Below are 22,923 nucleotides of genomic sequence, written 5' to 3' on the forward strand. Positions count from 1 at the left end.
ATAGTGCTGGAGAATAGAGATTTTGTCCTGGTAATTGAGTAGCTTTACAATAACAGGTCTAGGCCTATTAGATTTTTGAGCTAATTGTGGTGGGCCCAATCTGTGGGCCCTCTCTACCACGATGTTGTTGTATAAGGGCGAGAGTTTGAGAGCTGTCTTTAGTGTGTCAGAGACAAAGAGGGCAAGGTCCTCATATTGTTTCTCCTCTGGAAGACCTATTATTCTGATGTTGTTTCTTCTGCTACGGTTTTCAAGGTCTTCTAGTCTCATAAGAGTTTTTTGATTACTGCAACTGATGCTGTCCAGCTTAGTGCCTTGTACTGCTACCGTATCTTCCAGATCCGATACTCTCTGCTCGACCTCCTGCATTCTTGAGGAGAATTGTCTGATTTCCTGAGATAGAGAGGAAATATCCTGCTTAATTTCCATCCTAAGAGCATCGAATTTGGGAGAGAGGGCATCAGAAATGCTGGCAACTAGATTTTGGACATTTAGTACTTCGGGTGTGGCTGCACTTAATAAAGTTGATTGAATCTCAGCTGTTGAGTCCTGTGTGTTTTTGGATTTCTTATCTCTTTGTCTACCTGCCATTCCTGGTGAGGATGCTTTAGAAGAGATACCAAGAAATTTATCCATGTACTTCTCTATAGAAGAGAGAGAAGCAGAGAGAAGGAAAGAAGGGGGGAGAGGAGAAAAAAAAAAAAAAAAAAAAAAAAGGAAAGAAGGAACGTAGAGGTGCAAGGGAGGTAGGGGAATGTGGGGAGATGGTACGTGACCTATGGGAGGTGATTGAGTCGGGCAGGAAGTTGTGAGTACGCCAGATCTAGGGTAGTGCCTTCGTGTGGAATTTTCCAATTGTGTTGTTTGTGATAAAAAAAAAAAAAAAAAAAAAAAAAGGAAAAGAAGAGGAAGAAGTGAGCTAAGGAAGAATATATCTCAAGATCCCTAAAAGGGAATCAGTGGGGTGGGCGTAGAGGAATGCGCCAATTCAGTGTCGGGCTGTGACTTGTGATGCCCTATTTAAATTACGTGCTATTTGGGTGATTGTGTAGATAAGTGGAAAAAGAGGAGAAAGAGGGAAAAGAGGGGGGGAAGGGAGGGGGGAAAAAAAAAAGGAAAAGACGTTTAGAGAAACGTTGTGTATTCGCGTTTACCCTATATGTTATTTATCTGCTCGCTTTTTCTAAAGTATGAGGGCTTTAGTATTTTTAATCACTGGGTTTAGGATATTTGACAGAATAGTAACGACAGTAAGTTAATGGGAAACCTCTTTAGCAATAAGAAGTCAATTAGTGATATGAGTAAGCAGATAATATTGATTCAGGAAGTTCTTTAGTATCTAAGGGATTGATTTGAGGTATTTTATTTCTAAGAGAAGGAGCTAGGGGAGATTACCCCTGTTTACTATTATTGTGATAAGGTATTGAGTACTACAGATAGGTCAGGGGATTGCTGCCTGTATCCCTATTGTATGTTTTTTTTTTTTTTTCTCTCTTCTTCCCAGACACAGGGCAGGGAGGAAACTCAGGTAGTACAGATAAATTTTGGTTTTCCAGCTATACTAGTTATCGTGTAGACCTTTCAAAGGGTCAGCGAGAGTGTTGATTAATAAGAAGATTCAGTTTGAGCCTTAATGACCCAGCTTTAGTAAGATACCTGTATATATAGCGTAGTGACACCTTTAAAAAGCCATCAAACAAAAAACAATTCCTTTTTGCATATGCAGTATAAGTATGTACGCAATCTGGCAAAGCTAGACAGTATTATATACAAAACAAGAAGAAAAGTGCAACATCATCAGTTGGTAGTATCAGGTTTTAAAACTTTTGTATCAAAAAAAAAAAAAAAAAAAAAAAAAAAAAAAAAAAAAAAAAAAACAAATTGAAGGAGCTTATTCAAATTTGTTAAAGGCTGAGGCTACCAGATATTGCGCAGTGCTAGATATATGCTTATTTCATGTGGCACAGTAATTTTCAGTATACTAAGTATCAGGAGTTACCACGCTCTTATTAGTATTAGGTGATATGAATAAGCAGGTAATATTGATTCAGGGAGTTCTTTAAAATCTAAAGACTTGATTAGAAATATTTTATTTTTAAGGGAAGAAACTAGGGGAGATTACCCCTGTTTATTATTGTTGTAGTAAAGTATTAAATACCACAGTTAGGTCAGGAGATTGCTGCCTGTATCCCTATTGTATCTTTTTCGTAGACAGAGAGCAGGGAAAAAACTCAGGTAATACAGTTAATTTTTGCTTTTTGCAGCTACACTAACTATCATGTAAACCTTTCAAAGGGTCAGTAAGAATGTTGGTTAGTGATATGATTCAATTTAAACCTTAATGACCCATCTTTAGGAAGATATGTGTAGCGTAGTAACGTTTTTTAAAAAGCCATCAAACAAAGACAATTCCTTTTTGCATAAATAGTATCAGTATATACGCAATCTAATAAAGCTAGATAGTGTTATATCCCAAATAAAAAGAGAAGTGCAAGTTAATCAGTTAATAATATCAGGTTTTGAAACTTTTGTAACAGGTAGGGGGAAAGTGAGAGAGCATATTCAAGTTGTTAAAGATTGAGCAAATATTCTCATAGAAGAAGTCTTTTTATTCTCGGTCTCTTCTTAAGTTCAAATTGCCCCTTTATATATTTTTAGTCCACAGTTAGGATATCAAAATAGGGAGCAAGAGAGCTTGTTGAATAGAATTAAGTGCTCTAGACGATTTTAGCGTCTCAGGTTTATCCCCCTTGGTAAGCTTCCAGGCCATTCGCCATCAGCCTGATTCTTTCTCTTTCTCCCCCCTTCCTCCTCCTATTCACCTCTGCCTTTAGAAAATTGACTTTTAGCGGGTCTAACCTGAAACTTTTAGGAGCCTCTTCAGGTATCCAGGAGCAGTGTCTGACCCACAGTGGAGTAAGAAAAAAGTTCAGGTAAACTCACCCCTTGCCTCCGCCTGTCCACTCGCCGTGTTCACCAGCGACGTCCAGGTCCCCGCAAGCCGACACGGGGCTGCTTCCAGTAGCCGTTTCCCCTCCGCCCCTATTGAGGGTCGCGCTCGGCTCTCCTCACGCAGCAACGGTGGGAGGAGAGCAAGAGGGCTGCATCAAACACCGGCGTCAGCCGGAGAGGGACGGCTCCAGCGTCAGAACCCCAATCCAAGATCGAGCCCAGCTCCCTCCCGCGCAGCACCGGTGGGGGAGGGAGAGGGCGGACACCAAGCTGCAACGCTGCAGGGGGGGCACTTCCAGCGGTACCGCAGGTGAGGTTCAGGTAATAACAGAGCGGTCAAAGATGCTGAAAATTTTCCTGGCGAGGGCTACAGGCGGAGTGGGGGAGATAAGGTTTGAAGTTTGAGCGGAGTGGCAGAGTTTAGTTTGAAGGAGGAGGGAGATACAGTCTAAAGCAGAGAGGGTAGGTAGCGTGATGAGAGATAGTTTTTAGGCTGGGTAAATCAAAATAGAGACAAGTTGAGTCCAGACAATGAAAAGAGTTAGTATGAACCAGTGGGATGGTGGGCCACTGGTAAAGGGTTCCAGAGCTGCTTTTACCAAGCTGTCCTTACAAAGAGCCCCAGGACTTGGAGCAGGCGCGCAAAACAATCCACCGCCAGTATGTGTGTGGCTGGAGGTGTGGGCTCAGCAACACCTGTTGAGCTCCCCCTCCACCGGAACCTCCTAGAGCAGGTCATTTTATGACACTTTTAAATTCACTACTATTTTCAAATGTGCTTCGTCGTTCTCTTAGTATTCCCTTGTTAAAAAATTAATACGCACATATCATACACTAGGGGGAGCTGCTGCTAATTGGTGCCTGCACACATTTGTCTTTTGTGATTGGCTAACTAGATGTGTTCAGCTAGCTGTCAGTAGTGCAATGCTGTCCCTTCAGCAATGGATAACAAGAGAATGAAGAAATTTTGATAATAGAATTAAATTGGAAAGTTATTTAAAATTGTATGTTCTATCCGAATCATAATATAAAATGTTGGGGTTTACTATCCCTTTAAGTTCATGTCATTATTATATACTAAGTTCATGTAATATTATATACTAATTTAATATAAATATAATATACTAACTTCATGTAACTATTATATATTAAGTCCATGTAATTATTGTATATTAAGTTCATGTAATTAGTATATACTAACTTCATGTAATTAGTATATATTAAATTCATGTAGTTATTATATAATAAGTTCATGTAATACCTGTCCGTGTAATTTTTTACCGTCAGTAACCTATACATTTTCTTTCAACCAACTGTATAGAAAAACAGATGTTGGGAGCTGGAGAGATTGGAGAGGAATGTTAGTGAATTCTGCCTGTTGTCTTTAACATAAATGTCAGCCTTTTCTTTAGCTGTGCAGTTATCACTAATCACTATTCCCCTATGATATTAGTTAGTTTCCTTCCTTTGTTGTTGAATAGAACAAAGTTTTTACGGATAAACTGTACTTACCAGGACAAGCACTCATGTATTCTCTTCAATAAAACAGTGGGATTAAACTTTGTCAGCCGCCAGGCTCTGCGTATTATCTCTATATGTGCAACTCTTTAATCATTCTGTGTTCTGCCAGCCTTGGTGCACTTCATAATGTATAATCGTGCCAATCAGCACAGAATGTTAATTCATTTCCCAGAACTTTCTAACCCAGCTACAATCTAAATGAGATTGGTATAGTTCCTGTGAAATCTATTTTAGCCTTTTTGATATTAACCATTTTAGTGATGTTTTAAGTACAGTATAACTTCCTAAACAATCCTCACACCTTTAAAATGAAAGAACATGTTTGAAAATATAAAAAATACTAAGTACAATATGAAAAGGGTGTTTTTCTTTTAGGTTTTGTCAGACAAAAAGTAAACTCACAAAATATAATAATAAAATGCTGTAAGGCTTACTTTATTAAATGTACAGTAGAAAAAACACTCACACAAGCTCTTTTGGCCCGTCATAGGGCTAGATTACGAGTGGGGCGCTATTTAGCGATCACACTCAAGCGTAAAACGTTTTTTGCTCTCTCGCTAACCCAAAGCGTGCAAAAAGCCATACTTAGAATAGGGTGAAGCACATTAACATATTCCCCCATAGACTTTAATGGAGTGAGAAAAGTGGTGGAAAAAAATAACACTGAACAAGTCGCATATACCCGATCGCGTTTAACCAAAGTGTGCTAACCCGATATTAAATATTCATATTTCGCATATTTCTTTAAATAGTAGAATATGTTCTATTTTTTTTTATAAATACATATATATACACACATACAGATATATATATAAATAAGAGAAAGTGTAGTTAGAGAAAAATACTCAAATACTACTGGGAGCGCTAACACAGTAAAATAAAATGCTCTTAGGATATGTGTATACACAAATCAAAAATATGTAAGATTGGTCATTTTAAAAGACACTCTTTTACAGCATATGTATCACCAAAAAGGATATATACAGCCAAACGTGTTGTATAAGTTTCTTGCAGCAAGTATACAAAGTGTCCACAAAGTGCCTGCAGCTGAAAATCTAGGAAAGTGAATAAACACATGCAGGAGCACAAGGCAGATCTAAGTGTAGTAAAAGCAAACAAATGATATTTAATATTGTTAACATATAAAATGTGCACTCACACTTTTTTGACCTCATAAAAATATATCATGAAGTATGTTATGGCGTAAAAAGTCCTCTAACTAATGGAGGGATAAAAGCTTACGGGGGATAAAAAGAATGGGATATCGTCAGTCCGTGACCAAAGCCGTTTCCTCTGCTCCTGTAGTGTAGTTTACGTATCGGCAATACTTACAGGGGTGGCACAAACTCGCTGTGGTCTAAGAACCACACTGTCCCACGCAAACAGCTTAGCTCCTTCAACCGGTATCAGGAGCCGCTGTGCGAGTGTACATCAAACCACTGTCAATCAAGTGGGCGTGGCCTAATGCATTTCGTGGGTATCCTCCCACTTTGTCAGACGTTTTTATGCCATAACATACCCCATGATATATTTTTATGAGGTTAAAAAGTGTGAGTGCACATTTTATATGTTAACAATATTAAATATCATTTGTCTGTCTTCACTACACTTAGATCTGCCTTGCGCTCCTGTTTGGGTTTATTCACTTTTCTAGATTTTCTATATATCCTAGATTTTATATACATATACATATATATATATATATATATATATATATATATATATATATATATATAGTAGAGCAAATGAGCTGAATCCAACGGACGGTCTCCGTGTTACAGAGGATCCAAGAACAGCTGGCACACAGGTTTTCATAAACAATCCGTTTTAATGGTGCAAAAAGAAACCAGACGTTTCGGCTCTGACACAAGCCTTTTTCAATGGTATTCAAACCGGAAGTGTCAAACAGCACGCAAACCACTACCTTAAATACCCACCCATCCCCATGTGAGCACCAATCAGCAAACACACCCGAGACGCACCCTCAAGCATAAAGTAACAAACCAGGGGGTAAACACACGATCTGCACAAAAGCCCCCTTTAGCCGTAGGCCCAGAGGCGGTAGCCTCAGGAGGGGGCGGGGAAAACAAAAAAATCAACAACTTCAGAAAAAGACACAATAATTTACAACTTAAGTAAACGCCCCCTTACTTGTGATGAAATAAAAGTGCTTAACAAGGGTTTATCCTTTGTACCAACCCCTCGTTGTGACCTTTTTGACTTATTAGTTGATATGGGGAGATTCCAGAGACAACTCAAGCTCAGGGATTTCTTTAAAGATAAGGGTGACTATACCCCTAAACCCTTTAAAGCGAGCAGTACTTTTTCAATATGGACTCAGCGATCAAAACTTTCCACCATATTTGTACCCCCTCCCTTACTGAATTACATAAAAACATACCTCTGTCTAGAGATAATTTGACAAGTTCTGAAAGACGGGCCATTAAGTCCCTGTCTACTGACAGGGACATAGTCATTAGGCCAGCGGATAATTGGGGTGCCACGGTGATACTTGATTACACACAGTACAGGGGGGAGGCACTTAAACAACTACATGACATTAATATCTATCGCCAATTACAATCTAATCCGACTAGAATTTTAAAAAAACAGATTGTTGAGTTTCTGGGTTTGGCTTATCAGGCAGGTGTTATTGATGACAATGTATTGGGATATCTCACGGTGGATCATCCAATTTGCCCAATACTTTATCTACTACCCAAAATTCACGAGTCGCTTGAGGACCCTCCTGGCAGACCTATTGTGTCTGCCAGGGGGTCACTCATGCAACCACTGGCAGAACTTATTGATTTTTATTTTCAGCCAGTAGTACAAAACAAACAGTCACATCTGAAAGATTCCTCTGAGCTCATTAGACTACTGAAGGGTATAGATGACTTGTCCCCGACTGACATCTTAGTTACCATGGATGTGGTAAGTCTATACACAGTGATACCCCATGCTCATGGGATGGTAAGACAAATCCTGACTGATAATATTCTGTATATGGGCCCCCCGTTGAATTTCCTTTGCATTTGCTGGAGTTCTGTCTGGAGAAAAATTACTTTCGTTTCGAAAATGATTATTTTTTACATACCATGGGTACTGCGATGGGGTCGAACATGGCCCCATCTTACGCAAACATTTATATGGCAATGTATGAGAAATGCAATATTTTCTCCAGACAGAACCCCATCAAATTGTACTGAAGGTACATAGATGATGTCTTTTTGATTTGGGGTGACACTCCTGAAAGTTTGGTGGAATGGGTTAATGGGCTAAATGCTCTTGAATCAACTATTCAATTCAAAATGGAACACAACAGGGATAAGATCTATTTCTTAGACCTAGAAATCTTTAGGGTAGAATCCTCTAATGGATATAAACTACAAACAACTTTGTTTAAAAAACCCACAGATAAAAATTCAATCCTTCACTATCATAGTTTTCATCCAAAGTTTCAAAGGGATGGTGTCAGCTCCTCCCAACTCCTGCGGGTCATCTGCAACAACACGGATGACTCCCATAAGGAGAGACAACTTGAAGAGATGTCCCAAAAGATTTTGGAGAGGGGTTATCCACCCACCCTGATAGATCAACAATGTTGTGCAGCAAGGGAATTGACACAAGACTTACTAACCACAAAAAGGATTACAACTGAACAGCCCAAGTGACTGAATTTCATAACCACTTATACCCCGGGGTCTAAGTTGGTTCAGACTGTGATTAAGAAGAATTGGTTGATGCTCTCTAAGGACACTAGCCTTCCCTTTGTTGATACTCCTGTACCACGGCTGGTATACAAACGAGCGAGTAACCTCAGGGATTTATTGGTGCTTAGTGATCCTACACACTGCTATGAAAAAGCAGATGTGGTTAACTAGAGGCAAACCTGGGTGTTACAAATGTGGCAATTGTGTCACATGTAATAATCTTATAACTGGAACCTCTTTCCAACACCCCCATAATAACAGGTGCTATAAGATCAAACACAGACTTACGTGTACTTCAGAATTTGTGGTCTATGCTATCATTTGTCCATGTTCGAGATATTAAATAGACAAGACGGTAACGCCGTTCAAATCATAAAACAGCCATCTGTCAGGCCATTGACAAAGGACAATCGGAACAGCTAGTTGCACGACACTTTGCAGCAGCAGGACACGGTGTCTCTTCCTTGCGAGTGATGTTGATTGACCATGTGCCCCGCCATTGGCAGGGTGGCGACAAAGGTCTAGCCTTACTAAGGATGGAAGCCCGGTGGATCTTCACTTTGGACACTGTTGCCCCTCGGGGTCTTAATGCAAATATAGACTTTGGCTGTTGCTATAAGTACAAATAAACTATGTCCATCTGGGAGTCATCCTTCTTTAGATTTCTACCTACTCCTCTACCGCATGATGTAATTTGAATAATTAAAATAATTTGCTATATAGTGGGGTTGTTTCCCCTTTGCTCTTGCAACTGCCCACATGCCTTGATACCGTGAGTATAGAGGGCTGTGATATTTGTTTAACCTCTGGCTTAAGTAGCGTTTTTGAGATTAATTTAGAGTTAATGATTTTCCCTGTTCAACAATATTTTGTTACCTTATTTGTATATATATATGCTGATGTAATCTTTTTTGGGCTTTCACTCACTCACTGCCCACGGTTTGTTAATATTGCACCTGACAGCCACACATCTTGGATTGCGCCCCCTCACATTACCATTGAGCACTGATGTTTATGTGTACACTGTGTCTCTATGGTTACCCGTAGCTCTAAGCAATTCATTGTGGCGCTGTGAGCGTGATGACATCACGCCGTGTCTATTTTGAAACAGCTGTGACTTTGAAGCCCGGTTTGTTACTTTATGCTTGAGGGTGTATCTCGGGTGTGTTTGCTGATTGGTGCTCACATGGGGATGGGTGGGTATTTAAGGTAGTGGTTTGCGTGCTGTTTGACACATCCGGTTTGAATACCATTGAAAAAGGCTTGTGTCAGAGCCGAAACATCTGGTTTCTTTTTGCACCATTAAAACGGATTGTTTATGAAAACCTGTGTGCCTGCTGTTCTTGGATCCTCTGTAACACGGAGACCGTCCGTTGGATTCAGCTCATTTGCTCTACTGTATGTATTTTCTAAGCTGAGCACCAGGTGGCTGGGAGGATAAAGTGTGTGCCGTATTCCCTTGCTAACCTATATATATATATATATATATATATATATATATATATATATATATATATATATATATATATATTAGTGAATGAAAGCACTCTCAGGACTTCTCAATAGTGGGTCAAAAAAACAGTATTTATTAACGTTAATAAACACTGTTTTTTTGACCCACTGTTGAGAAGTCCTGAGAGTGCTTTCATTCACTGAGATATACCTTTTCATGCTAGCACCCAGGCTGTTGACCCAGGAGGACGGATTTACTTACAGGAGGAGTATATATATATATATTTACATACATAGGCAGAAAAAGCAGGGTGGAGGTGCGGTACTGGTTACCTGTAATCGGCGAGGAGAAAAATGCTGTCTCCTTACAGGTAAATGTTTAAACCCTTAACGGTACTCCTTGGTAGTAGAGGAGGGTACACTATGCACAAGCCTTGTATAAAACAAATGAAAAATTTTATTCAGTATACATTAAAATGTTGAAGCTTGAAACAGACTCACAAACTCACAAAAGACAAGTGCAGAGATACGTCATCTGACGTGTTTAACGCCACACTGGCGCTTTCTCAAAGATGGCTTGGGAGCGTCTTAGTTCAGGTATAAATAACCATATGAAAAGAGCACACCCCAAACACCTGACGTACAGGGTGTCCGTGTATGGCGGCGTGAACCAATACGTTATTGTGTAGCCCAACTGAAAACACAAGGGCATATTCCTATTGGTTAAAGGGGAAAACCCTTATTATCACGGCGATATAGGCTTGTGCATAGTGTACCCTCCTCTACTACCAAGGAGTGCCGTAAATGGTTTAAACATTTACCAGTAAGGAGATTGTTCTGTATACAAACATAGGTATAGTTATATACAGATATGTAAATAGGAATATCTATTTAAAAATACTTAGAACATATTCCCCTATGTGAAGAACATTGGAATGTGAAATTTTAACAGTACATACATGGTTAAACACTTTATTACATATCAATATTGCATAAATATGTTTCCCCATGTATTCCGCTACTTGACTGCAAAGGGCTTCAATGCACACTGTATATGTATCTCAGTCTGTGATTGGCTGATGGCCAAGGGTTTCATTGATGGGCACACGAGAACAGATCTCATTAGTTTTTAATTTCCACCTTCATTGGTCTGTGTTGATAAGGTGAAATCAAATCTTAAGAGTTTTCTGGACAGATTTACTACATACAGTACATATCCAAGCCACATGGGATCAACAGTGTTTAAAAATAAAAAAATAAAAACATTACACCCAAAGTGGACGGCAATGTAGTGTATTTGCAGGTTTAGCTAGCAGCCAATGAGTTGATTGTCAAATATGCTCATGCACTTACTGCATTTTTGTAAACAAGATTTAATTTCACAAACACAGTAACACAAAAAAAGTTTGCTATTTCGTGAAGTCAATAGGGCAAAATCATTCCCAGCTAGACACTTGTCATGCCTACTTACATAGAAGGTCTATGACTTACGTAAACACAATTTTAAAATAACATATATTTTGACAGCATCAAACACAAAACCCTATCTACAGTTATTGACCCATGAGTGCATTCCAATTTGGGGACTCTTGGAAACATGCTGTAGATTCTATTCTGCTAAACTCGGAAACCTCACATATTTCTGTGTACACCACGGACAAATCATAGATATTAACTCAGTAGGTGGATGAAAAGTAGAGAATATCTGCTGAACAACATGAGTTGGTTTTATAAAATGTTTGGAAAAGCCAGTGAAACATTTACACTTGTATTCAGTGCTGTGTTCATGTTAGACAAATATGTATTTAAATTACTTTGTAAAGCCAGGCTATACTATCACAAAACTTCTCATTCTCACAAAGAGACTTAGGACCGAGTCTAAAAAACTTGCCAGCTTATTTTATTGAGCACTTTACTGTAATGTGTCTCCCCTTCCCAAACAGAAAATTAGGGAACTTCTAATGCCTTAAGTGATGATGAAGTATTGATTAGCGATGGGCGAATGTGCTTAAAGTGTAATTTGTTTGGTAGAACGAATAGTCCTGTGGTCATTTGTTTCGGACAATTGCGTGATAAGAATGAAAATTCATTAAAATTTGGAAATCAAATGTTACTTTCAATTTAACAAATACTATTCAGAAGTTTAATAGTTCAAGTGTGTAGGGAATTTAATAAATTGATACATAATAGATACAAATATATCAATTCAAATGTTTCTGTTTCGAATATTGCATAATTTGAATATTACATTTAAAGAGAATATTAGAGATACTATTACAAATATATCAAAAATAATTTTTCAAATTAGAATTTTGCATAATTCAAATATTACATTTAAAGAAAGCATTAGAAATACTATTACAAATATATAGAATCAAATTTCTCAAATTAGAAAATTGCATAATTCGAATATTAAATTAAAGAAAGCATTAGAAATACTATTACATAAAACGAATGTTAGAATGTTGTGCAAACATTCGAAATGAACAAACGAATATGTTAAAATTAGTTTCAATTTTTGAATGTTGCAAAACATTAGCCCATCCCTAGTACTGATGAGGATTCTTAAAGAATCTTGCCGGACCAGAGAACTTTAGTAAGTTGAGCCCTTAGTGATAAATATTTACATGTGATTGTCACTTGTGGGTCAACTTATCAAACTTGCAAATAAATTCCTGACAATAGAATATCATTTGAGGCAAATAGCTATATATAAGTTTGGGGTCTTAACCCTTTTGCTGCTGAGCCAATTCTGAGCTTTTTGTTACCTAGATTTAAACCCTATTGTAAGTAAAATTTCAGTAAGTGACCGACACAAATGATATAAAAAAAATTTGAGAGGGCCCAACAGATTTACAATATACCATACCATTATTATATTTATAACTCATGGTATATGAGATCACAAAGACTGCTGCTCCATAACCTGTCCGCCTGCTCTGAGCAGATGGACACACATCGCCACAATACAACCCGATCGAGTACGATTGGGTTGATTGACACCCCCCTGCTGGCGGCCCATTGGCCGTGAGTCTGTAGGGGGCGGCGTTGCACCAGCAGCTCTTGTGAGCTGCTGGAGCAATGCTGAATACGGCGAGCGTATTGCTCGCCGTATTCAGCGAGGTCTGGTGGACCTGATCCGCAGTGTCGGATCAGGTCCGCCAGACCTTGATAAATATGGGCCTATAAATGGTCCAGTGACCACTGTTGTTACTGTAATCAACTTACAAAATTATCGTCATGTGTAGCCACATGTGAAATAGGGGCCCATATGGGCTTTTTGGGATATAATATAGATTGGAGAGGCCCCATTGTGCAGTACAGAAATAAAAGCACTTTCTTTTTCTTGCAAGGTCTTCACTGTTACTACAGTGGTCACCTGACTATACTATTACCACAGTGGTCACATGACTATACTGTTACTACAGTGGTCACCTGACTATACAGAAAAAAATAATATCTTTTTTGAGAGAGGGACTTGATTTGATTTGATAAACGGAATGGTGACAATTTAGAAATAACTTTTTGAGAGCTAAGTACAGGATGATAAGATTAAGTGATTTTGTTTTATTATTTATGTTTGTATTTGTAGAGGCAACATATACAATGTTATCAGCAGTGTGTTTCTCATATGTTTGTATTTGTAGAGGCAACATCTAAAATGTTATAAGCAGTGTGTTTCTCATATGTTTGTATCTGTAGAGGCAACATCTAAAATGTTATAAGCAGTGTGTTTCTCATATGTTTGTATTTGTAGAGGCAACATCTAAAATGTTATCAGCAGTAGTGTTTCTCATATGTTTGTATCTGTAGAGGCAACATCTAAAATGTTATCAGCAGTAGTGTTTCTCATATGTTTGTATCTGTAGAGGCAACATCTAAAATGTTATAAGCAGTGTGTTTCTCATATGTTTGTATTTGTAAAGGCAACATCTAAAATGTTATCAGCAGTAGTGTTTCTCATATGTTTGTATCTGTAGAGGCAACATCTAAAATGTTATAAGCAGTGTGTTTCTCATATGTTTGTATTTGTAGAGGCAACATCTAAAATGTTATCAGCAGTAGTGTTTCTCATATGCTTGTATTTGTAGAGGCAACATATAAAATGTTATCAGCAGTAGTGTTTCTCATATGTTTGTATTTGTAGAGGCAACATATAAAATGTTATAAGCAGTAGTGTTTCTCATATGTTTGTATTTGTAGAGGCAACATATAAAATGTTATCAGCAGTAGTGTTTCTCATATGTTTGTATTTGTAGAGGCAACATCTAAAATGTTATCAGCAGTAGTGTTTCTCATATGTTTGTATTTGTAGAGGCAACATAAAATGTTTTCAGTAGTAGTGTTTCTCATATGTTTGTATTTGTAGAGGCAACATATAAAATGTTATCAGCAGTAGTGTTTCTCATATGTTTGTATTTATAGAGGCAACATATACAATGTTATCAGCAGTAGTGTTTCTCATATGTTTGTATTTGTAGAGGCAACATATAAAATGTTATAAGTAGTAGTGTTTCTCATATGTTTGTATTTGTAGAGGCAACATATACAATGTTATCAGCAGTAGTGTTTCTCATATGTTTGTATTTGTAGAGGCAACATATACAATGTTATCAGCAGTAGTGTTTCTCATATGTTTGTATCTGTAGAGGCAACATATACAATGTTATCAGCAGTAGTGTTTCTCATATGTTTGCATTTGTAGAGGCAACATATACAATGTTATCAGCAGTAGTGTTTCTCATATGTTTGTATCTGTAGAGGCAACATATACAATGTTATCAGCAGTAGTGTTTCTCATATGTTTGTATTTGTAGAGGCAACATCTAAAATGTTATAAGTAGTAGTGTTTCTCATGTTTGTATTTGTAGAGGCAACATATAAAATGTTATCAGTAGTAGTGTTTCTCATATGTTTGTATTTGTAGAGGCAACATATACAATGTTATCAGCAGTAGTGTCTCATATGTTTGTATTTGTAGAGGCAACATATACAATGTTATCAGCAGTAGTGTCTCATATGTTTGTATTTGTAGAGGCAACATATACAATGTTATCAGCAGTAGTGTTTCTCATATGTTTGTATTTGTAGAGGCAACATATACAATGTTATCAGCAGTAGTGTTTCTCATATGTTTGTATCTGTAGAGGCAACATATACAATGTTATCAGCAGTAGTGTTTCTCATATGTTTGTATCTGTAGAGGCAACATATACAATGTTATCAGCAGTAGTGTTTCTCATATGTTTGTATTTGTAGAGGCAACATCTAAAATGTTATAAGTAGTAGTGTTTCTCATGTTTGTATTTGTAGAGGCAACATATAAAATGTTATCAGAAGTAGTGTTTCTCATATGTTTGTGGGAAAAGAGTTAAAAGAAGAGTAAACATCTTACAAGACATTTTTGTTGTTTTGCTACAGAAAAAAAACATATTAACCAAGTGTAAACATTTTTAAAACAAATTAGCATCTTGTTATTGTTTTTCAATAACCAAACTCCACCCTTCGTTTACCTTAATTGGAGGAGCCAATCTGAAATTAGGTCTGCACCTGGCAAGGCTAACTACAGTCATAATGTCAGTATAAAATGCATTGTTTTGCTGTTTTTATCTGCTAAAGACAATTTTCAGATATGTAGTAGGGTAATCCTTGAGGTACATAAAGCTAATTTTTTTATGTACACACTGTATAATATTAGCAATTAAACTATGCATTGCATAGGCTCTGCGCACAAAATACATGTTTTAAAATAATTTGAACTGTTATTGAGTTAGAACAGTAGTTTTATATGTGTTTCAAACCTTTATTTTGCATGCAGATATTTTGCAATGCAGTGCTTAATTGCATTTATTTATACTGTAGGTATATATAAAAATACATTCTAGGTCCCCTTAAGCTAAACCATAAGACTTTAAAAGTATTCAGTTATTAGATGGTAATATTAATACTTAGTATGAAGTGCTAATATGTGTTTAACATTCATCTATTGCCTCTATTCTAGTAGCTCATTTGAAATAAAATTCAAATAATTTTAAACATCTTTCTATTTTAATTATTTTATCAAATTTTATTTTCTTGGTATCCTTTGTTAAAAAGCAGGGACATAAGCTTAGGAGCGTGCATGTTTCTTGAGCACTATATGCCAGTAGTTTTGCAAGAATACCTAAGTATCTTTTTAACACAGAATACCATATGAAACTAGGCAAATTTGATGAAGTAAATTTAAAATTCCCTTAAAATGGCATTCTCTATCTGAATCCTGAAAGTCTAATTTTGCCTTAATCTCCCTTTAAGCTCCAGTCACAAACACCATAGTTTAAGCTGTCTTTATAACAATGTGAACATTAAAAATGTCAGTAATTGAAATGGTGGTTTACTAAGTTATAAGTTGCTCTATTTCTGTTCCTCAGCACACAGCTGCTGGAAATTGTATTGCCCATATAATTATATTTTGTTATGCGTAAGTACAAAACTTTGCAATGCCCTTTCAGTATTTTTTTTTTTTTTTTTTGGTTGTTTCCTTTAATTTACCTGAAAAATGTTTCCAGGGATTACTTCCCATGGAATACATAACCCTGACAGTTATACATGCTGGAGAGTGATTTGGTGAGATGGGCGCAAGCTTATTTATATCTGTTGCTAATTGGCCACAGTAAAGCAAGTAAGATAAACATCAGTCAAGGAGATTTTCAAGGAGTGTGTCCTGGGACTACAAAACAATGCATATTTTTCTAACAAAGACAGTTGTATTAAGCTTGTTATGTTCTTTTAAGCCTGTGACATTGTATATTTGTAGTACCTCTTGGAGTGTAGATGCAAATTGGACCTCTTGCAGGTGGAATGAGGACTTGCATTGCAGGGTAACAGTTAGTATTACTCCAAGAGAACCGAGGTGCAGTCTGGCCGCCTGAAACAATTCTGCATTCACAGACTCGGAGCATTCCAGAATCTCTCCTGATGCAGTCATCAGAGTCAGTGCCAGCACCTATAGGAAACAAGTAGCTACTTATTAACACAGTATCTATCTGTATTCAGCTTAAAGGGACACTCAAGTCAAAATTAAACTTTCATTATTCAGATAGAGCAGCAATTTTAAACAACTTCCAATTTACTTCCACTAACAAAATGTGCACAGTCTTTTTATATTTACACTTTTTGAGTCACCAGCTCCTACTGAGCATGTGCAAGAATTCAGAGCATAAACGTATATGCATTTGTGATTGGCTGATGGCTGTCACATGGTACGTGTATGTATTTGTGATTGGCTGATGACTATCACATGGTACAGGGGAAGTGGAAATAGACATAACTTAAAATTGTCAGAAAAAAAATCTACTACTCATTTGAAGTTCAGACTAAGTTCTATTGCATTGTCTTGTTATCTTGCATTTGTTGTATATGCCAATCTACTGTGTTGACTGGTTCTTTAATAATGTAATGGTAACTATTTGTATATTATATCAGACATATGTAAAAAAGGCTACGCAGAAAATGATAAAGTTTGACTGAAGGTTGTATTATTGATTTCCAGGATATGAAAATTAGAGAATAGGTGAAATAATCAACTAATAAGTTATCATGGTTATTAATCTGCTGTCACTAAAGGTTATCCTGAACATATGGCGTATTAGTGTGCCCAATAACAAAAAAAGGAAAAGCATTCTATACTTCCAGGCGTGTTAATCTTCACATAATACTGAAAATATTTTTGATTCCATAAGGCTTACATTTTTTTTCCATTCCATATCATATTTTTAAAATAATTTTATTTTGTACAATTGACTGATTTTACTTTTATGCCTCTGAAAAATAAAATTCTAAATGCTAATAATGAAAGCAGTTTTCCCAATAAAAAAGGTGTTGGATTAAAATTAAAGGGACATGAAACCCAAAACCTTTCTTCATGATTCATAAAGAGCATGTGATTTTAAACTATCTTCCAATTTAATTCTGTTATCTAATTTGCTTTATTTAATTAATATCCTTAGTTGAAAAGCATATCTAGATAGGTTCAGGGGCAGCAATGCATTACTGGGAGCTAGTAGTTGATTGGTGCTGCACGTAAATGCCTCTTGTGATTGGTTCACTAGATGTCTTCAGTTAGCTCCCAATTGTGCATGACTGCTCTTTCAAAAAAGGATACTGTGAAAATGAAGCAAAATTGAAAATAAAAGGGAAGTTGTTTAAAATTCTATGATCTGTCTGATCATGCTATGATTACGGCCTGAGGGCTGAAACATGTCAGCATTGGTGCTGCGCTATTTTCTACACTGTGGGATGCTCCATGTTTTTTTAACTTTTGTTTGGAACAAATAAAGACGTTTTAATCTTATACAGTGGCTCCTAATCTTTGTTCCTGCTGTCTGAAATAAGACAGAAAATATGGGGCACAATATGCTCCTATGTCTAAGATTTAAACAATAACAATTATCCTAGGAACATATTTATATATCAAATAATCATGTATACTGACTCAAAAACTAATAAAAAAAGCTACAGAAATTAATTGAATTATTGGGACACAGCATTGAGTGTAAAACTCCTGCTTTCAGTTTTCCAAGTTCAAATCCTATAGCAAATTTCATTATTTTGCCTATTTTAATATTTATCTGTCAGTGCTACCTTGTACTGTGTTATCCTATTCCTCCTGAAACCTTCACAAATTTGGTAATGTAGGTAACTGGGTACTTGACTTGTTTTAAAAAAATGTTTCAGTATCACTGCATGCCATTAGATTTATACATTGACAAAAATGTAGTTTTGGACAAAGCCTTTGTCCTTAAGGGGTTTATCCCAATTTTGTTTGTTGACGAAAATCTATTTGTTCACAATTACCTATGGGAAACATCTTCAGCATTGGAGCAGTTGGATTGCAGTATTAACTTTATTAAAGTAAAAAAATAGCTATAAGCCAGCAACAGCACAAGAAAATATATTTTTTTCCCTTCGTTTTTTAGAACATAAGTGACTGATACGAGAGACAATCCATTGAAAAAGACAGTGCAACATATTTATTTAATAATATAAAATTGAACTTCTATGTCCTCTCCCTGAAGAAAAGCCTTTTTTGCCTTTAGAGTAATAGTTTTAACAGCACAAATTAATCAACATTTTCTCTCTCGCATTTATGTAGTTTGTTTTTCATAGAAGAGCTGTTCATTTATCATTAGTGATGTCGCGAACCTAAAAAATTTGGGTTCGCAAACGGCGAACGAGAAGTTACGCAAAAGTTCGCGAACGGGCGAACCGCCATAGACTTCAATAGGCAGGCGAATTTTAAAACCCACATGGACTCTTTCTGGCCACAATAGTGATGGAAAAGTTGTTTCAAGGGGACTAACACCTGGACTGTGGCATGCCGGAGGGGGATCCATGGCAAAACTCCCATGGAAAATTACATAGTTGATGCAGAGTCTGGTTTTAATCCATAAAGGGCATAAATCACCTAACATTCCTAAATTGTTTGGAATAACGTGCTTTAAAACATCAGGTATGATGTTGTATCGATCAGGTAGTGTAAGGGTTACGCCCGCTTCACAGTGCGCAGTGTAGGTGATATACCTGCCCTGTGACCATGCTTTGCAGACCAGGTATCAGTGGTCAGATGGACCCTTGCCCCAACACTGTGTGCCAGACATGCCATTATAGTAGACTTATATGGCTTTGGCGTTGCTTTTTGGTAATTAGAAGGCTGCTAAATGCCACTGCACACCACACGTGTTTTATGCCCAGCAGTGAAGGGGTTAATTAGGGAGCATGTAGGCAGCTTGTAGAGTTAATTTTAGCTTAAGTGTAGTCTAGTAGACAACCCAAAGTATTGATCTAGGCCCATTTTGGTATATTTCATGCCACCATTTCACCGCCAAATGCGATCAAATTTAAAAAAAACTTTTTCGCAATTTTAGGTTTCTCACTGAAATTATTTACAAACAGCTTGTGCAATTATGGCACAGATGGTTGTAAATGCTTCTCTGGGATCCCCTTTGTTCAGAAATAGCAGACATATATGACTTTGGCGTTGCTTTCTGGTAATTAGAAGGCCGCAAAATGCTGCTGCGCATCACACGTGTATTATGGCTAGCAGTGAAGGGGTTAATTAGGTAGTTTGTAGGGAGCTTGCAGGGTTAATTTTAGCTTTAGTGTAGAGATCAGCCTCCCACCTGACACATCAGACCCCTGATCCCTCCCAAACAGCTCCCTTCCCTCCCCCACCCCACAATTGTCCCCGCCATCAGAAAGTCTGCCAGTACTAAAATAAAAGTTTTTTAATTTTTTTTTTAGCATATTTACATATGCTGTAGTGTAGCATCCCTCCTTAGCCACCAACCTCCCTGATCCCCCCCAAAACAGCTCTCTAACCCTCCCCATCTGCCTTATTGGCGGCCATCTTGGGTACTGGCAGCTGTCTGCTATTATTTCACAGTCAAAAAAGTGTTGTTTTTTTAAATGTACACTACTGTTACACCAGATATGAGTGGTGGTACTGGGCAAGTGGGCACAGTATACGCTGTGAGCCTGACACACACGCTGGCAGCCAGGCAACTGCAATTAGATTACACAGGAAAAAAAAAAAAAAAAGCAGACTGATGTTCTAGCCCTAAAAAGGGGTTTTTGGGGTGCTGTCCTTACAGCAGAGATCAGATGAGTCCTTCAGGACTGTAGTGGACACTGAATACACTAGCCTAGCTATCGATTTCCCTATTAAATCAGCAGCAGCTGCACTGTCCCTCCTCTCACTAAGAATGCAGCTTCCAAATGACTCTAAAATGGATGCTGTCCAGGAGGTGGGAGGGTCTGGGAGGGAGGGTCTGCTGCTGATTGGCTGTAATGTGTCTTCTGACTGTGAGGTAGAGGGTCAAAGTTTACTCAATGATAAAGAATAGGCGGCGGATCAAACATTGCATATGTTCGCCCACCGCTGCGAACGCGAACATGCTATGTTCGCTGGGAATTATTCGCCAGCGAACTATTCGCGACATCACTATTTATCATTTTAAGATAAATGTAACAAATATGGAGAATTTTTTTTTTTTAATTTTTCCAAAACTCAATGCACACGTAATATTTATCATAATACTTTTAACGCAATTATGTAAATTCAGTGGCAAAGATATTTTGTTATAGGCAACAATTAAATTTCAAATTAACCATACACATGCTTAGCATTTTTGTGTTTATGTACTTGAGTAAAATCATATGGGTTTCTGTTTCATGTCCCTTTACCCCTTCAGTGCTTAACCCTTCAGTGCTTAACCCTTCAGTGCTTAACCCTTCAGTGCTTATACCCCTTCAGTGCTTACCCCTTCAGTGTTTAGCCCTTCAGTGCTTACCCCTTCAGTGCTTACCCCTTCAGTGCTTAGCCCTACATTGTTTAGCCCTTCAGTGCTTACCCCTTCAGTGCTTACCCCTTTAGTGCTTAGCCCTTCAGTGTTTAGCCCTTCAGTGTTTAGCCCTACAGTGCTTACCCCTTCAGTGCTTACCCCTTCAGTGCTTTGCCCTTCAGTGCTTTGCCCTTCAGTGGTTAGCCATTTCACATTCTACTCATTGCATTTACTACATCACTCACTGCACTCTACATTACTCACTATATCTACTTGTTTATATGAGATGCCCACTCAAGCAAAACCTTGTTTTTTTTATTTTTTAGACCAATCACATTCCGAAAATAACTTTTTAGGAAGAAGTATCATAATATAGGAAAAGGCTACCATAGAAAATGCTAAAAAAAAAGTGTGTCATTTTATAGAGTATATGGCAAATAAAAGGATTGAAGCCATTGTTTCCTAAATATCTTAAACTTATGGTTTCATATTTACGATTATATATGTATGAAGTGAAAAATAAAATACTAAGCTGAATCAGAAAATGTACTATTTTTGGTCTCTTTGATCTAACTGTAGCTATATTCTAATTCTACAGAGGAGTGACTGGTAATGCACGCATGCTCATACTCCTGTCCACTGGTAATGCACGCATGCTCATACCCCTGTCCACTGGTAATGCATGCATGCTCATACTCCTGTCCACTGGTAATGCACGCATGCTCATACTCCTGTCCACTGGTAATGCACGCATGCTCATACCCCTGTCCACTGGTAATGCATGCATGCTCATACTCCTGTCCACTGGTAATGCATGCATGCTCATACTCCTGTCCACTGGTAATGCATGCATGCTCATACTCCTGTCCACTGGTAATGCATGCATGCTCATACTCCTGTCCACTGGTAATGCATGCATGCTCATACTCCTGTCCACTGGTAATGCATGCATGCTCATACTCCTGTCCACTGGTAATGCACGCATGCTCATACTCCTGTCCACTGGTAATGCATGCATGCTCATACTCCTGTCCACTGGTAATGCATGCATGCTCATACTCCTGTATACTGGTAATGCACGCATGCTCATACTCCTGTCCACTGGTAATGCACGCATGCTCATACTCCTGTCCACTGGTAATGCACGCATGCTCATACTCCTGTCCACTGGTAATGCATGCATGCTCATACTCCTGTCCACTGGTAATGCACGCATGCTCATACTCCTGTCCACTGGTAATGCACGCATGCTCATACTCCTGTCCACTGGTAATGCATGCATGCTCATACTCCTGTCCACTGGTAATGCACGCATGCTCATACTCCTGTCCACTGGTAATGCACGCATGCTCATACTCCTGTCCACTGGTAATGCACGCATGCTCATACTCCTGTCCACTGATAATGCACGCATGCTCATACTCCTGTCCACTGGTAATGCACGCATGCTCATACCCCTGTCCACTGGTAATGCATGCATGCTCATACTCCTGTCCACTGGTAATGCATGCATGGTCATACTCCTGTCCACTGATAATGCACGCATGCTCATACTCCTGTCCACTGGTAATGCATGCATGCTCATACTCCTGTCCACTGATAATGCACGCATGCTCATACTCCTGTCCACGGGTAATGCACGCATGCTCAAACTCCTGTCCACTGATAATGCACGCATGCTCATACCCCTGTCCACTGGTAATGCACGCATGCTCATACTCCTGTCCACTGATAATGCACGCATGCTCATACTCCTGTCCACTGATAATGCACGCATGCTCATACTCCTGTCCACTGATAATGCACGCATGCTCATACTCCTGTCCACTGATAATGCACGCATGCTCATACTCCTGTCCACTGATAATGCACACATGCTCATACTCCTGTCCACTGATAATGCACGCATGCTCATACTCCTGTCCACTGATAATGCACGCATGCTCATACTCCTGTCCACTGAT

At 38.1% G+C, this 22,923-nt stretch overlaps 1 protein-coding gene across 1 annotated transcript in view; it reads right to left on the reverse strand.

Moving 5' to 3' along the window:
* LOC128656894 (L-gulonolactone oxidase-like) overlaps positions 1-22,923 on the reverse strand; it is a 269,317-nt gene that overhangs the window by 110,757 nt on the left and 135,637 nt on the right. Inside the window, exon 6 of the mRNA XM_053711063.1 lies at positions 16,438-16,623. Within this exon, the coding sequence (XP_053567038.1) occupies positions 16,438-16,623 (186 nt within the window). The remainder of the gene's footprint in view (positions 1-16,437; positions 16,624-22,923) is intronic.

The sequence above is a fragment of the Bombina bombina genome, chromosome 4, assembly GCF_027579735.1.
Source record: "Bombina bombina isolate aBomBom1 chromosome 4, aBomBom1.pri, whole genome shotgun sequence".
Lineage (NCBI taxonomy): Eukaryota > Metazoa > Chordata > Amphibia > Anura > Bombinatoridae > Bombina > Bombina bombina.